Raw genomic sequence first — 16,453 nt, 5'->3', positions numbered from 1 at the left:
TTATTTCTGCAACATGTTTTAGACCCTAGATGTAGCCTTAGAAATATTTCTTATAGATTACAACTGTGGTTCAGAAGTGGCTTTTCCAAACTCTGCATCTTATTCTATGATATAAACTCCACATTATTATTATTATTATTATTATTATTATTATTATTATTATTATTTCATAACCACCTCTCCCCACAGATCGAGGCAGGAACAATTAACAAACACCAGTTATAAAGACATTAGTTAAAACACACAGCCATTAAAAGGACAAACAAGACGTGCACCTATTAAAAGAATCTAAATTTTAAAATTCATCAGGTAAAATTCACAATTTAAGAATCATCTGAATGCAGTTCAAGGATCTAACAAGGGTGGTATGACTGCAAGATCGTTCGTTATGTTGTGTGCAACGATAGGTATTGTGAAAATGTGTTGGAAAGAAATGAGATATTGTTAACCAAGTTTTTTTAAACATTTTTTTTTATCTAAATGAAATAAACATATTTTATAAAAAACATCCCAATAGGCCTACCCGAAGAGACTGGTCTTTAATGCTCTTTTGAATTTGGACAATGCATTCAGCTGTCGAATCTCTTCCAGCATGTCGTTCCACAGTCCAGGGGTGGCTGTGAGAATTATTATTATTATTATTATTATTTACTTAGATCCTCTGTGAAAATGGAGGGATAAATGTATTTTAATACTGTAATACTTTAATTCTATTTCAGTGTATCAATTTTCTATGTTTTTAATTTTGTTCTTTTAATATTGTGAGCCACTCTGGGTCCCAATTCTGCTTTATTATTAAAGCAGTTTTTAATGTCTAAGCTTCTTATTGGCATGTTTACCTGTCTTTTAAAACTTTTAAAATAGTTTTTTATTGTTTGAAAAACAGAAAAAATACTGAAAAGATTACTACAAATTCACCCAATGTACGTTACAGATTTACAAAACTTACAGAAACATTACTTACATAAAATATAACAAATAAAATGACTTCCTCACCTCTAGTTTGTGAACTTCTCTGATGCTTCTCATTCTTTAAATATATACAAATAAACTTTATTTCCCTGTATTTAGTGCAATATTTATATTGTATGCACTGATTAGAAAAAAATGTATTTGTTTCTTAATCCTTTATGCCATATACACATTGCTCTCCCCATATTTGTTTAAAGTATTATTGTAAATTTAACCAATCTTGGCTGTATTTATCCAACAACTCATTTCTAATCGGGCATGTAAATTTATCTATTTCCATAAAGTTGTACATTTTTAGAAGTCAATCTATCATATCTTTTTAAACGTTTGTATGTCTTTTAAGTGATTTTATACTGTTTCACATAGTGATTTTATTTGTTTTAAAATTCTGATTGTCAAGCTTTTATTTACTGTATATACTCATGTATAAGTCTAGAAATTTAGGTCAAAAAACTAACCCCAAAAACCTGAGTCAACTTATCCATGGGTCAATGTAAGTACTGTACTTTAACTCTTATTTAAAAGAATGACCCATCCGCTGATGAAAAGCAAGAATTATGTTTGCTGGATTTTTGTAAGTTCTTTGACATTGTTTTGCTCTGCTTCATCCTTTGGATCCTTTGCTAAATTTTACCCTAGACTTATTCATGGGTCATAGCAAAATCCATAATTCTGGCCCCAAAACATGCCCTCGACTTATACATGAGGTCGACTTATATATGAGTATATACAGTAATTGATTCTGTCTGGGAGCCGCCTTACATCCCACTCTGTGAGAAAGGCAGCATACAAATTAAATAAATAAAGAGTAAAGAAACAACCCTTATTTTAAGGAGTTTTTCTGCATGCACACTTGATAGAGACAAGTGTACAATCTCAGAATGACAAGTGTGTTAACAAAAATATTGTAAAATAGACCAAGTGAACCAAATACCTGAGGTGTGCCTTAGAAATATACTTAAAACTAATTTTTAACTTCTCACTAGAATAATTTTCAGATGTTTTCAATCCCACTCTACATATAAAAATAAAACCTGCTGCATTCAATGGGAAATACCTCCCAACTGTGCATCCTACTTGCCCATCCATCTCCCCCAACCCTCCACTCAGTCGAAAAGGAGCAAAGAGAATTCTTCTTAATTAATCATTTATTTTTCTTATTTTATATGCCGCCTTTCTCCTAAATTGGTCCCAAGGTGGCTCACAACAGATACTTTAAAAAACAATGCTAGTTGAATAACAGAATTAAAAACATCACATCAATAAAACAAATATGTAGAGAGAACTTGTAGCACCTTTGAGACTAACTGAAAGAACGAAGTTGGCAGCATGAGCTTTCCTAGACTTCAGTCTACTTCCTCAGATGCATTTAAATCAAACAAGTTACAAATACAAAATCATTTAAAAAAACAACAGGCTAAGCTAAAAGTAGAAACCCCTTAAAAACATACAAAACCAACAGTCCAATAAGAAACCTCCATGGGCACAATTCCATACTAAAACCCTGCTTGAAAAGAAAAAAATCACCTAAGAAAGTAGAATTGTGTCTATGAAAACTCATGCTGCCAACTTCTTTCTTTCAGTTAGTCTCAAAGGTGCTAAAAATCTCTCTACATACTGATTTTACAAACTAACATGGCTATATCTTTGAAAAGAAAAAGTTTTGCCTGCTGGTGAAAGAAGAGCAAGGAGGAGGCCAGCCTAACCTCTTGTGGGAGGGAGTTCCAAAGAATGGGAGCAGCCACCAAGAAGGATCTTGTCCAATGTCCTCACCAAGCATGAATGTGATGTGATGGTGGTGGGACCAAGAGAAAGCCTTCCACTGAAGATCTCAGAGTTCTGGCAAGTTCACATGCAGAGATGCGATTTTTCAAATATTATTAATACCAGCCTCTTATCCATTGCTTCTGGGTTATGTTCTGGCTGAACAGCAAACGCAAGACTTGGAGAAACACAATTGTTCTAAACATCTCAGAAGACAAAGGACCGACATGTGACAGTCACAGCATGTTATGTACCTGCTTGATGCTGCACGCTAGATGTCCCAGTGGCAACGGTCTTTCCTAACAAACAGTCCTCAGTCTCCTGAATGATTTCAAGCATAAAGATGATTTGTGAATAGGAACAGCTTGTAATTTAGAAGTGTTTGTGACAAGTATGACGTCGTCACCTTTGTTTACTGGCAAGGCTCCTGTGCCTTTAATTTATACAAACTGACTGACATTCAATAGATGCAGCTTTCAAGAGACTGCAGCGTATATTGTAAAAAACGCTTACTCGGCTACTAAATTTCTGCTTGTCATGCAGCTACTAAACTCACAGAAATCATGCCAGAATAGTGAACATGCTAAATTCTGCATTTAGTTGGTATTATAACATGGAAGTTTTCCCCCCTAAATATAGCATATGATAATAATACCAACGTAGGTTAAATGGTTATAACCACCTACTGGTCAAATTAGTGTTCTCTGTGTGTTAAAAGTGCTAATCCTTTGTGATTCAGCTATTATTTCCCTGAAATGACTAAAATTATTTGCATTAAATATGAAGTATTAAACCATTCCTCTTATGCATGAGATATAACAATATTATGACTCATGAGCAATATCCAGGTCACTTTTTCCAAATTTATAAACACAAGTATAAATAGAGATGATCTAACTGCACTGAGGGGAGAAGGTGGGATCCTACAAATAAATGTAACATTTATTGGAGTCAGTATGAAATGTCTAATGATGATATATGGTCAAGGTAAGTTGCTCCAATAAGTGATCTTCGGAGAAAAACAGCTGTCTCAGCATAATGCACTGGCACAGTAAATACAATGGCATAGTAAAGTGGTGTCCCCTATATTAAATGGTAACGATCAAGTTTTTTTGGAATTTACTGTATGTACTCATGTATATGTATAAGCCTAGAAATTTTAGTCAAAAAATTGACTCCAAAAAACTGGGCCGACTTGGCCACGGATAAATGTAAGTACTGTACTTTTTAAGACTTATATATACTACATATCCTCAACTATAAGTGGACCTCATGTATAAGTCGAGGGCAGGTTTTGGGGGCCAAAATCATTTTGATATGAGTATGACCTGTGGACAAGTCGAGGGTGAAAATTAAGGGCATGTAACAAAGGATGTAAAGATACATCTAGAGAGATTTTCTCCCAGATAAAAATATGGTATTTTTGTTATTTGCAGTTTTTCCACATTCACGGGGGTCCTGTGCCCCTAACCCCAGCGAATGTGGAGGGACGAGTGTCTTTCCGGTACTGGCCAAATATATCTCAGTTACATGACATCTTTCACCAACTGGGATCATCACAGATTTCTTGTTTTGCAACACAGGACTGCAGCCTAACTGATATAGAGACAGCAAAGACCATTATGGCACCTTAAAATATATTTATATCTATATCTATATTTCTAGCTTTTGTAAACTTTTGTAAACATGACATGCACTGGATGAAGCAGATCCTTGTGCACAAAAGCTTATGCTGGGGTGGAAATTACACTGCCCTCCAGATGGGGTGGAATGGCAATGCCTATCAGCCCAGCCCATGATGAGGAATTCTGGGAGCTGAAATCCATCAACATCTGGAGGGCACCCAATTTCCATCTCTGGCTTATGCAACAATACATGTTTTAGTCTTTAAGATGCCACAAGATTGCTTGTCATTATTGCTTTGCAACAACAGACTAACATAGCTCGTTCTCTGCTGCCATTACACTGAAACATGATTTCTTAGTGACATAAAAATCTGAATTTAGTAGCTCTGCACACAGGATTTAAGATGTTCAAAATCTTTGACTCTTATGGGCCAATGCACTAGGGGAAAATTTGTCAGTGCTGTGGTTTCACACTGTGCTTAAGGGTCAGTGTCCAAGAGAAAAACGGCATATGTGGAGTTCCCATCTCCTTCCATACCTCCTCTGCTCCTCACACAACTTATCAGGACTGGAAATATTTATGAAGTGGACTATAATAACCCAGGAAGGCATTAAAATCCCAATAAGCAATCTGGCAGCCTGCCGCAGTAATTCTCTAAGGAGAATGCGCTTGCAGGGATTTAATGACATTTTAATGCAAACCCTGCAAATAGGAGATTTCCTTCACAGCTTGGTTCCCTTTAGTCTTTGCACTATTTATTCTGGACTAGACTCTGGCAGGACCAAAGTTTTTAAAAACTGAAGAGAGAAAAATAGTATAACACTGAAAACATATTCTGGGCCTCCAACATGTTTCTGACTCATAAATCACATTTTCTTCTGCCAGATTTCACACACACAAGCACGCCCACACATAAAAAAATATTTTCTGAGATGCAGCATTATTATTATTATTTTAAACTAGCCTGACACAGGCATCAAGGCCAACCCAAGTAATTTTTCTACCTGAGGCAGATGATGGAAATCGTCAACCCTTTCCAAGTCACTCATGTCACCCAAAATACCCAATTTGTTTGAGCACTTGAGGTTTAATAGTCCATAACCACCTCTCTCCATCACTAATAGTAAAAAAAAAACCCCACAAATAACCAATAATTTGTCCTTCTATGACATCTACAGTCTACTGCCTAAGCTGCCTCACTGTGCCCAACAATAGGACTGGCTCTATCAAGGTACAGTTTCTATACTTGGAACCTACTAGATTTCTATATATCAAGGGAGTCAGGAGATGAACATATTGCAGCTAAATATTTTGTTCTCACGCACAATTATTACTAATATACTATGATATTTTGTGTATTTGGTATAGTGGTACGAGTACTGGGCGATGAGTCTGGAAAGCAAGGTTCAAATGATATTCAAGCACAAGTCTGATGTACTGGACAATGAGTCTGAAGAGCAAGGTTCAAATGTCCACTCGACCATGACACCTGGTGCCAGAAGGCCTTTTGGTTTAGTAAAAGGTTTACCATCACTGCCTTAAGGTCACCATAAGTCTGAAACTACTTGGAGGCAAACAGCACATACATATCTCAAATTTCCTTCAAAAAAACTAAACGGGATGTTTGATTCATCACCTCGCAGTATACCAACACCGACCAAAGCCATTTTGCAGCCTGAACCAAAACCCTAACAGTCCACTGCATACTCAATCCAACAGTTTTAAAAGTCTTGCTACACCAAAAATACACCAATACTTATTTAACTGTGTTCCTGCTCAGTGCCACATAAACCAGGGCATTTCGCTTTGCTCCTACAAACAGATGAAGCAAAGCTACCACTAATCCATATGGCTGATCACAAATGTGACCACACAGGATTCTCACATTGAATTTCACATTGAAATTCACATTGAAATTCAAGCTCACCATCTCTCAACTCACTGTCTACAATCTCTCAACTCATTGTCTACAACTTCCATTATCACCAATCAGTAGGACTAGGGGACGGTGGCAGCTGTAATTCAACATTTCTGGAGGGTGCCAAGTTGGGAAAGCTGTTCCAGCTGTTAGAGCCAAGGGTAGTCAGACTTCAGGGTTCCAGTAAGTACTTTATTTTTCAGAGTGAAGTGTAGTTCACAAACCAGTACTGAGTGCTGAATTCAGTGAGGCAGTAAAGGAAGATAATTCAAGACTACTGTGCTCCTGAGCATAGCTGCACCCCAATTTTTTTTTTCATCTAGCTTATTTCAGAGGAAGGCAGAAGCTTTAGACCAACAACTGCTAGTTAGTAAGCATCACTGGTTGATCTATTATAAATCACCCAGGGAACTGTTAGGAGACACCAATCCAAACTCTATATTCAACCATGCTGATGACCGGCATTTTGAAATTTCAGTGCACTGACTCTGCAGCTTAACATGGCTGGAGGAAGACAAATCCTGGCCAAAAAAAGGAAGATGAATGGCATATTCTTGAAGGGGGCAAAGGACTGCTGCAGGACCCACTTGGGATCTAAATGGAACTTCTGTGTTCAGTATGTCTCAAAGAATCAGCTGTGCAAGAAGAGAGACAATAATCTGAGGAGAATAACTGTTCTTGTATCCTGCTTCTAGGTTTCCTGAAAGAATCTGTCCACTGTTGGAAACAGAAAACGGAACAAGATGAATCTCAGGTCTGATTCAACAGAGGTCTTCTTATGTTCCTGTGTCTTATCTACTAATTATGCTGATATTCCACTTGTACTCCAAGCATAGTTGGCAGGTGTGGTGTCCCTTATTATAAGGTATGTCCCTTATTTAAGAAAGCTTGTTCCTTATAGGACTGGCTTTATTATAAGGGATGTCCCCTAATGGAAAGCTTTTCCTTTTACACACACTGAAGAAGAATGCTAAAATAAGCCATATTTTTAGTGTGGACCCTTCATAAAGGATGCACAGAAATGTGTGCATCATGTAATTTATGAATAGTTTTACAGAGAAGCACATGGCTAAGTTAACAGCAATCATAACTTTCATTTTATATTTAGGTAGAAAATGATCTTGTTAATGGATACTGTACTTCCTGATTCTCATCCCTATATTCATGTAACGAATTCTGACTGTCTCTTATTGCTGTTTTAAAAACCTGGCAGCACTAGCTCTGTGGCAGCAAACATGTTCCTTCTTACTTTATTCTCACAACAATCCTGCGAAGTATGTCAGCCCTAATGAGTGTGATTGACCTTCCAGTAATTTTCATGGCTCGGTATCAATAAGAATCAGGCCCCAATCCAACACACTACACTGGCATGGTGAAGGCTTTGTGTTTATTATTTCATAAACTATTCTAAGGGTTTTTAAAGTTTATGCTCATTAACAGCTACAGAAAGTATGGTATCTATGCAGTATAATTTTTTCAAAGTTGTTCAGTCACAGAAATAAAATTCTGTACTATTTCAGAGATTCTAAAAAATGAGTGAAATCAAGAGAATGCCTAGGACAAGCCTTTCATGTTGTGGTCTAAGCCGAGTTAAGTGGGCATGATATTCTTTCTATTAGGTACCAGTCTATTACAGCTAAAAACAGACCATTTAACAAAAGCAGCTGCAGGTTCACATGAGATGAGATGTCCTACACTCCAGTAAATTCTGTACATGAAACTGCATGACACATGCAACTACTTTACCATATGAAACATTTCAGCACATACACTTGCATGCCTTTCGACTCATGGTGATCCTAAGGCACCTATCACAGGATTTTCTTGGCAAGATTTGTTCAGAGAGGGTTTACCTTTGCCTACCTCTGAGGATGAGAGCATGTGACTTGCCCAACGATACCCAGTGTGTTTCCATGGCTGAGCAGGGATTCAAATCCTGCTCTTCAAATTCCTATTTCAACACTCAAACCACTACACAATGCTGACCCTAACCCTAACACATACACTAGGAAGCTGCAAGAAACTGCAGTCTTCCCAACACATGTGCATCTTAATAAGTGTTCAACCAAATATAGCAATCTACAGCAACTTTCCCCAACCTGAGGCCTTCCAGGTATGTCAAACTGCAGTTCCCATCATGTCCAACCACCACACTCAATATGGCTGGGGATGATGATGGGGACTGTAGCCCGGCACATCAGGAGGGTGTCAGGTTAGAGAATTCTGCTGAAAGTTGTCAGAGTTATGATTCAATGCACATAAAACATTGGTTTTAGTGTAGTGTGCAGTGATGCTACTCAATGTGATGGTCCCTGAACTGGTGCCAACACCTGAGCCATTGGCTACCTGTCTGTGGTGAGTTTACAGGAAAAAAACAATTTTAGTCAATGGCCACATATATGACACTAGTCCTTGCCACACTGGAGTACTATTAATGCACCCCACTTCCGGCAGCTTCAGATAAACTGCTGTTGAGCAGTACTGCTTAAAGTGACAGCTTGTGGACTAATGTCACTTTGTGAGCCATTAACTGCTGATCTTCAGCAAGTTTCTAAGAAAGAAAGACAGTGCTGTAGCCAATGGGCACAAATATGGTGTCACTTCCTGCTACACTAGGAGCTAGCATGATGTAGTGGTTTGAGCATTGAACTAGGACTCTGGAGACCAGGGTTTGATTTCCGCTTGACCTGAAACACACTGGGTGACCTTAGGCAAGTCACCTGCTCTCAGCCTATGGGAAGGCAAGGGCAAGCATCCTCTGAACAAATCTTGCCAGGAAACCCCCCATGATAGGCACACAACACACACACCTGCTGCACTGCACCCTTGCCATTCTCCCACATCACATAGCTTAACAAGAGAGCAATAATATCTCATCAGCCACAAATTCACTGTTTTACTTTAAGCCAAACACCATCTCCCAACCTGAGCTTTCTTCTTCCTCATTTAAGATTTGGGGGCCTTAACATTAGTTTACCTGACAGAGTTTTACAAATGACCATAATAATATATGCAGTAGTTTGAGCACATAGAAGTGCAACCACATACCCTGTTCATTCAGAAATCCCACTCTGTTCTACAGGGTTTGCCACCTAAGTGTCCTTAAGACAGCAGGCTTCAGAAATTATTAAATTATTACATAGACAGGAGTATCTCTATAAATTATTACATAGACAGGAGCATTCCAGCAGTGCAACAGCCACAAATGAACTGCCTCCAAAAGCAATGCCTCCTACTTTTCTCCAGTTTGTTTGGTTTCCATTCAAAAGTACCAAACAATACAAACGCCCAGGGCCAGACAATGCCATGTTGCTGCCTGAGGCAGTGTGGCAAGGGCACCTTCACATACCCATCCACCCAAAGCCTGTCAGGTCACTTTCATTCAGGAAGCAGAAAATCCCTCCAGCATCTCTCCACATCCCTGGCAGCAACAAGTAGATTGTTGTTGTTGCTATTGTTGTGTGCCTTCAAGTCATTTCCGATTTATGGCGACCTCAAGGCAAGCCTATCATGAGGTTTTCTTGGCAAGTGTCTTCAGAGGGTGGAGGACATTCCAGAAAGGTGTAGGACATTACCAAATAAAAGCTAAGAATACTCATAGAAATATAAATCCATTTTGTTTGGTTTATTTACAGCTGTATTTTAGTATGTTGTTGTATTATGTCTTCATTTCTGACTTCTGGCAACCTAAGGCATATGTATCATGGGGTTTTCTTGGCATGTTTCTTCAGAGGGGGTTTCCCATTGCCATCCTCGGAGGTTGAGAGAGTGTGATTTTCCAACATCACCCAGTGGGTTTACATGGCCAAGCAGGGATTTGAATCCTGGCCTCCCAGTGTCCTAGTCCAACACTCAAACCACTATACCCTAATACACACACACACGTGCGCGCACCCCCCTAATATATGTTATCACAATAACAACAAATGGACCTTTGGGATCCAGCCTCAGCAGTTCTTCAAAACACATCCTGGATGGAATTCCCAGTATTTTAAGAATACCCAGGTGGCCATCTTCAAACCCATACAGATCAAGACAGAAAGCCACTGACCCATGGGGGGGGGGGAGGAACCCACTCTCCTTTGGGTAGTGGCTGAGGAGGAGTAACTACTACAAGCAGTGGGGTCACAAGATATCCATGTTCAAATATTGGAAGGGATGTCATATTGAGGATGAAGCAAGCTTATTTTCTGCTGTTGTAGAGAATAGGACCCGGAGCAATGGATTCAAGCTACAGGGAAAGTTTCTACCTAAACCGTAGGAAGAACCTCCCGACAGTAAGAGTTCTTTGACAGTGGAACAGGGTGAGAGCGGAGGCCTCTCATTCTTTGGAGGTTTTTAAACAAAGGCTGGATGGCCATCTGTCGGGGGGTGCTTTGACTGTGTGTTCCTGCATGGCATCTTTGGCATCTCTTCCAACTTGAACATTCTATGAGTACTACCACTCAGTACTGCATCCAAAGAAGTGGGTTTATATCCACTAAAATGAAAAGCAGCTAAAAGTGCTGCAGAGCCATGCATCTGAGGAAGCAGAATAAGTCGACAAAATCTTTTGCTTACAACCTCTTTCACTCACTCTCCAAGCAGCTACAAGATCCCTTTGCACACTGATGTTCCTGATTAACACTATGGAATTCTTTTGAATACAGTACTATTCCCATTGGTGCTTGGGGAGATTGCACTGCAGGCATGCATCGGTTCATCCTTAATCCATCGTGGGCACGTAAACCTGGAAGGGATCATGCTTGAGGAGGTGAAAAAGCATGCACCTTGTCACACACACACATACCCTTCCCTACACACACACACACACACTGCCACACCAAGGTTCCCCTTTAAGGAACATGATGTACAGGGAAGAGAAGCAAAATCAAGGTTTTTGGTGATACGTAGGCGTAGGCGGTCTTTCCCGGTCACGACTGCAAGCCAGTGATGAGATCCAGCTGACGCTGGGGCAGAGGAGAATGTGAAGACTCCTGCTTGAGTAAGCACCACATTGGTGCATCTACACTGTTGACATACTGCAGTCTGACCCCACTTTAATTGCCAAGGTTCTTCCTACAGAATCCTGGGGTTTGTTGTTTGGTGAGGCACTAGCATTCTTTGGCTCAGAAAATGTCGTACACCTACAAATCCCAGGATTCCCATAGGATGGAGCTGCAGCATTGAAAGTGGGGGGGTCAAACTGCAAAGTCATGCTATCCCAATCCCCAGAGCCTCTGTGGAGAGGTGTGAGCTTCAGCAAGGTCCCCATAGGGGCTGGCTCTTATATACACATACATCCATACTTGTACATGTGCAGGCAGACAAGCCAATGGGTGAATTCCCAAGTTCACCTTCTCTTTCCATCTCTGAAATTCAGCCACATTGGTACATATACACACATGCAGGCAGGGAGGCAAAGGGTGCATTCGCATGTTTGCCTTCTCTTTCCATCTCTGAAAATCAGCCACATCCACACATATACATGTGCAAGAAGACAAGCAAAGGGTGCATTCACCGCTTTCTCTTTCCATCTCCAGAATCCACATTGGCCAGGATGATGAAGATCATCATGCACAGTGGCAATGCGGTGGTAAACACAAGGAGGGAGAAGGGAGCCTATAAAATAAACACCACTCACCCTTGCCTGGGGTGACCAGATGTCCTCCTTTTCCAGGACATGTCCTACAGTTTGGCCTTCTCTCCAGGAGGAATTCCAAAACACCCTCCATTCTGAGCATGACTAAGAACCATGATTTTATATTTCTATGAGTGTTGTTTAGCTTTTGTATCGGAATGCCCTGCATTATTTTTGCTTGAAGGTCCATTTTGAGCACGACTAAAAGAAGCATGAATTTACATTGATAAGAGTGTTTTCAGCTTTTATTTGGTTGTATCCTACGTGTTTTCTTGAAATGTCCTCCATGTTGCCTTTGTGTCTTGTCCTCCTTTTTGGTTAGGACATCTGGTCACCCTGCAAACAAGAGCCCTTTGCTTACTAAAAGGCAACCCACAGCTGCAAACCCTGTGCATGCTTTAACTTGAAAGCTGGAGGGCTTTCTTCCGAGTAAACATGCACAGAAAGGACCAGAGCACACATCCATGTATGTAGACCCCCACTCAGCCATGCCCTTGGCCAAGTCACACTCTCTCAGCCTCAGGGGAAGGCAATGGAAAACCCCTCTGAAGAAACCTTGCCAAGAAAAACCCATGATAGCTTTGCCTTAGAGTTGCCATAAGTTGGAAATGACTTGGAGGTACACAACAACAGCAGCAGCAAAACATCTCCAGGGTTAGCAGTGTTGGCCACATACCAAAACCAATAACATCCAAAATCCAGCAAACAGGGATACCTACCTTGAGCCAACCAAAATGCATCATATAATATATATATATATATATATACACACACACACACATACATACACACATATAAATATAGATAGATATCATATATATATATATATATACATACACACACACAAATACACACCCACAGACAGATATATACATAAATCATGTGTGTATGTATGTATGTGTGTGTGTGTATATATCATATACACACATTCACACACATGTATATATAAATCATTTATCATATTATATACATATATACATATATATGTATATGCACACATACATACACATACAGGTGTGTGTGTGTATATACACACACAACTGTATACATACATACACAGATATATATAAATCATTTATCATACATATACACGCACATACACATGGATATAAATATGTATGTGTGTGTATATACACACACACACACACATACATAAATCATTTCATATACATAAACACACACACACTCTGGGCCCCACACCAGACTCCAGCTTCTAGAATTCCATAGCCTTCAGCCAGACAAAGACTTAAAGCGCTGCCAAACCGGGTTATATCTCCAATGCGGACGCAGCTCGTGATGCCTCTGACCTTCTTGCTGTCGGAGGCGGAAGACCCCCGGGATCTCCCCTGCCCGACGTGCTCCTGTTGCGGGGACATCGCTTCCATCACAGCCTCATCCCTGGGACGCAGAGGAGGACCAGACGCACCGCCTTCCCTCCAGCCGCCTCTATGCAGCTCTGAGGCAGCAGCAGCAGCCTCTGCAGAGCCCGCCGGCCCAAGGCAGGCGCTCCACGAGGCCACGCCCACCACAGCCAATCGCCATCCAGGATCGCCCCCAGGCTCCGCCCAGGGATGGAATCCTGAAGGGTAGCCACTCCCCTGCGGAGCTCAGCCCGGACAAGCCACGCCCACCCGGGCTTCACTGGCCACGCCCCCAGGATGCAGGGTTGACCTTGAGGGGCGGGGCATATCCACATACATATGGATATGCACACGAACGCAGAGACAGGTATATGCATACCTACATATATGCCTGCGTATGAAAACCCCATCAGTGGGAAACGACTTGAAGGAACACAACAACACACACATATATATAAATGCACAGATTTAGCTCTGTGTGTAGGTCTGTATACACACACACAAATTTATGCATGCATACACACAGGTAAATATATATCCATGCATATATATATATACACACACACACACACACACACACACACACACACACACACACACACATATATATACACATAGATATATATATGTACACATATACATACATGCATTTATAGATATATATATACACACACATATATATATATATGCAAATATATATAAATGCATATTTTACATATATACACACATATATACATGTGCATATATATATATACATACACATATATGCACACACATATATAAATGCATATATACACACATGTATACACATGCATATATACATATATATATATACACATATATACATATACATACACATATACATATATAAATGCATATATATATATACATATATGTGCACACACATATATATACATATATATACATACACACATATATACATATATAAATGCATATATATATATACATATATATATAAATGCATATATATATATACATATATATATAAATGCATATATATATATACATATATGTACACACACATATACATGCATATATATATATATATATATATACACACATGCACATACACACACACATATGTATATGCATATAGATGTGTGTGTGTGTGTGTGTGTGTATTTATGCATGTGTATGAAAACCACAATAGATTTACGTTAGGGACTCCATGATGGGAAACACAACAACTCACACACATACATGAATACATATAAATGGGCGCATGTGTGTGTATGTATGTATATTGTATGTATGAGTGTGTATGTTGTTGTTGTTCTTGTTGCTGTTGTTGTGTTCCTCCAAGTCATTTCAGACTTATGGAGACACGAAGGCAAACCTATATCCACACTCACACACACACACACACATATATGTGTGTGGATACACACACACACACATAAAAACATGTGTGATACAAACACACATATATAGTCACATATATTTTACATACTTATATACATACACACATATATATACTCTATATTTTATATGTATATATGTACACACACACACACACACACACACACACACATATATATATATATATATATAAACACAGAGAATCATAAAATTGGAAGAGACTTCAAAGGCCGCACACACACACACACACATTTATTCACAACTTTGACCTGTGTGCCGACACAATACTGGCATTCAGTGCTTCACTAGCGAAAATCAAATTTAGCAATCTTGGCTTTTGAAAGGAACATATTTGAAGGAATTTCAAGCAGACAGTTTCTCTTTGCGGAGCATTCATGGCACATTAAACAGGTCATTACAGTAAGATGGCTTTCGCAGTATCCATTTACTTCCTAATGCCCATTGTTCGGTTTACTCAACTAATTTGCAAATGGAAAATATTGTATTTTACATTGATTTTATGTATCTTTGAAGCTTCACACCACAATTTTCTAATTAAAATGTATTAACCGGGTGGTATTTTGGTCACCGTCAGTCAGAAACGACTGGAAGGCATGCATCAACAACAAATTTTTATCGTTACCTCTGAAAACCTTTCCCCACCGAAACCTCCCTTACACCAACCAATGACCAAATCCTTCTTCCTCTCTTCCAGTTTTGGTCTCTGTCCCCTTCAATAAAATTTTCTCATGGAGAAGCATCTCCTTGGCGTTGCCCCTTTGGTTTTCTGGTGCAGAAGCAGAAAAAGTTCAGACTAAACTGTTTTTCCACCTGAGCCAGAGCAGCAAATGGTGCCCCGGTCTCTCAGAGCCAAGGTCCTCTAAGATAGCCAAGATATTTTGACCTCACAAGTTGCTCATCTCTTTCCTGGCAGTGAAAAAGAAACAGCAACAATCAATGAATTTGCTCAGCATTGTGAACTGTCTCCACGATGCACCAAACATCTGTTACCTGGGGCAGCCACCTCACTCTGACAAATGGTAGGGCTGGCTCCAACCCTTGGATGAGGATGCTAGGTGGGGATGATCGGATTTGCAGTTCAACACTTTTGGAGGACACCAGGGTGGGAAAAGATGAATTAAAGGAAGGCAGGCAAGTGCTAGCTTAGAATATTGCCAGTTTACAGTCGGCCCTCTTTATCCACGGATTTTTTTATCCACAGATTCAAGCATCCACAGCTTGAAAATATTCAAAGGGCTCATTCCTGCGTATATTTAAACCGGTGTGCGATTCGCTTGCGCTCCGTGTTGGTAAATTGATTCCAAAAGTCCCTCATTCCCACTATGAAAGCGTATTTTTTCATTCTCCCCTTGTAATAGCTTCTTTTTTGGCATGGTGGGTCGTCCCCACTAGTTTCACGGCTTCAAAATGCATGTCAACCCTCTGTGCATCATCAGTGACGTAAGCGGCAGTCTAGGCAGCCTGGCTTGGTAACTAAATAAATAAATAAATAAAATTGATAGAAGATTCAATTGATTGATTTTGCAATATTTGCAATCAGTGAGGCAAGTAGTTGCAAAACCGATGAATCCAATCTTCCATCCATTTTTTAAAGAAAAAAATGGATAAAAGATTCGATTCATCGGTTTTGCAACCACTTGCCTCACTGATTGCAAGTAGTTACAAATCATTGTTTCCATTTTATGTTAGAGACACCATTTTCCTTTTCCTTTATCTTTAATGGGACTTGAGGATCCATGGGTTTTGCTTTTACGGGGGTCCTGGAACCAAACCCCAGCAGATAACAAAGGC

General features: G+C 39.7%; 1 protein-coding gene across 1 annotated transcript in view; it reads right to left on the bottom strand.

Moving 5' to 3' along the window:
- ARHGAP20 (Rho GTPase activating protein 20) overlaps nt 1-13,339 on the bottom strand; it is a 131,518-nt gene extending 118,179 nt beyond the window's left edge. Inside the window, exon 1 of the mRNA XM_089512674.1 lies at nt 13,208-13,339. Within this exon, the coding sequence (XP_089368800.1) occupies nt 13,208-13,285 (78 nt within the window). The 5' untranslated portion in view covers nt 13,286-13,339. The remainder of the gene's footprint in view (nt 1-13,207) is intronic.
- Between the last annotated feature and the right edge of the window lie 3,114 nt (nt 13,340-16,453).

This window comes from Sceloporus occidentalis, unplaced genomic scaffold (genome assembly GCF_023333645.1).
Source record: "Sceloporus occidentalis isolate IW3139 unplaced genomic scaffold, rSceOcc1.0.p SCAF_2, whole genome shotgun sequence".
Lineage (NCBI taxonomy): Eukaryota > Metazoa > Chordata > Lepidosauria > Squamata > Phrynosomatidae > Sceloporus > Sceloporus occidentalis.
Note: the sequence above shows the minus strand (reverse complement) of the source record. Positions and strands in the feature narration are given on the sequence as shown.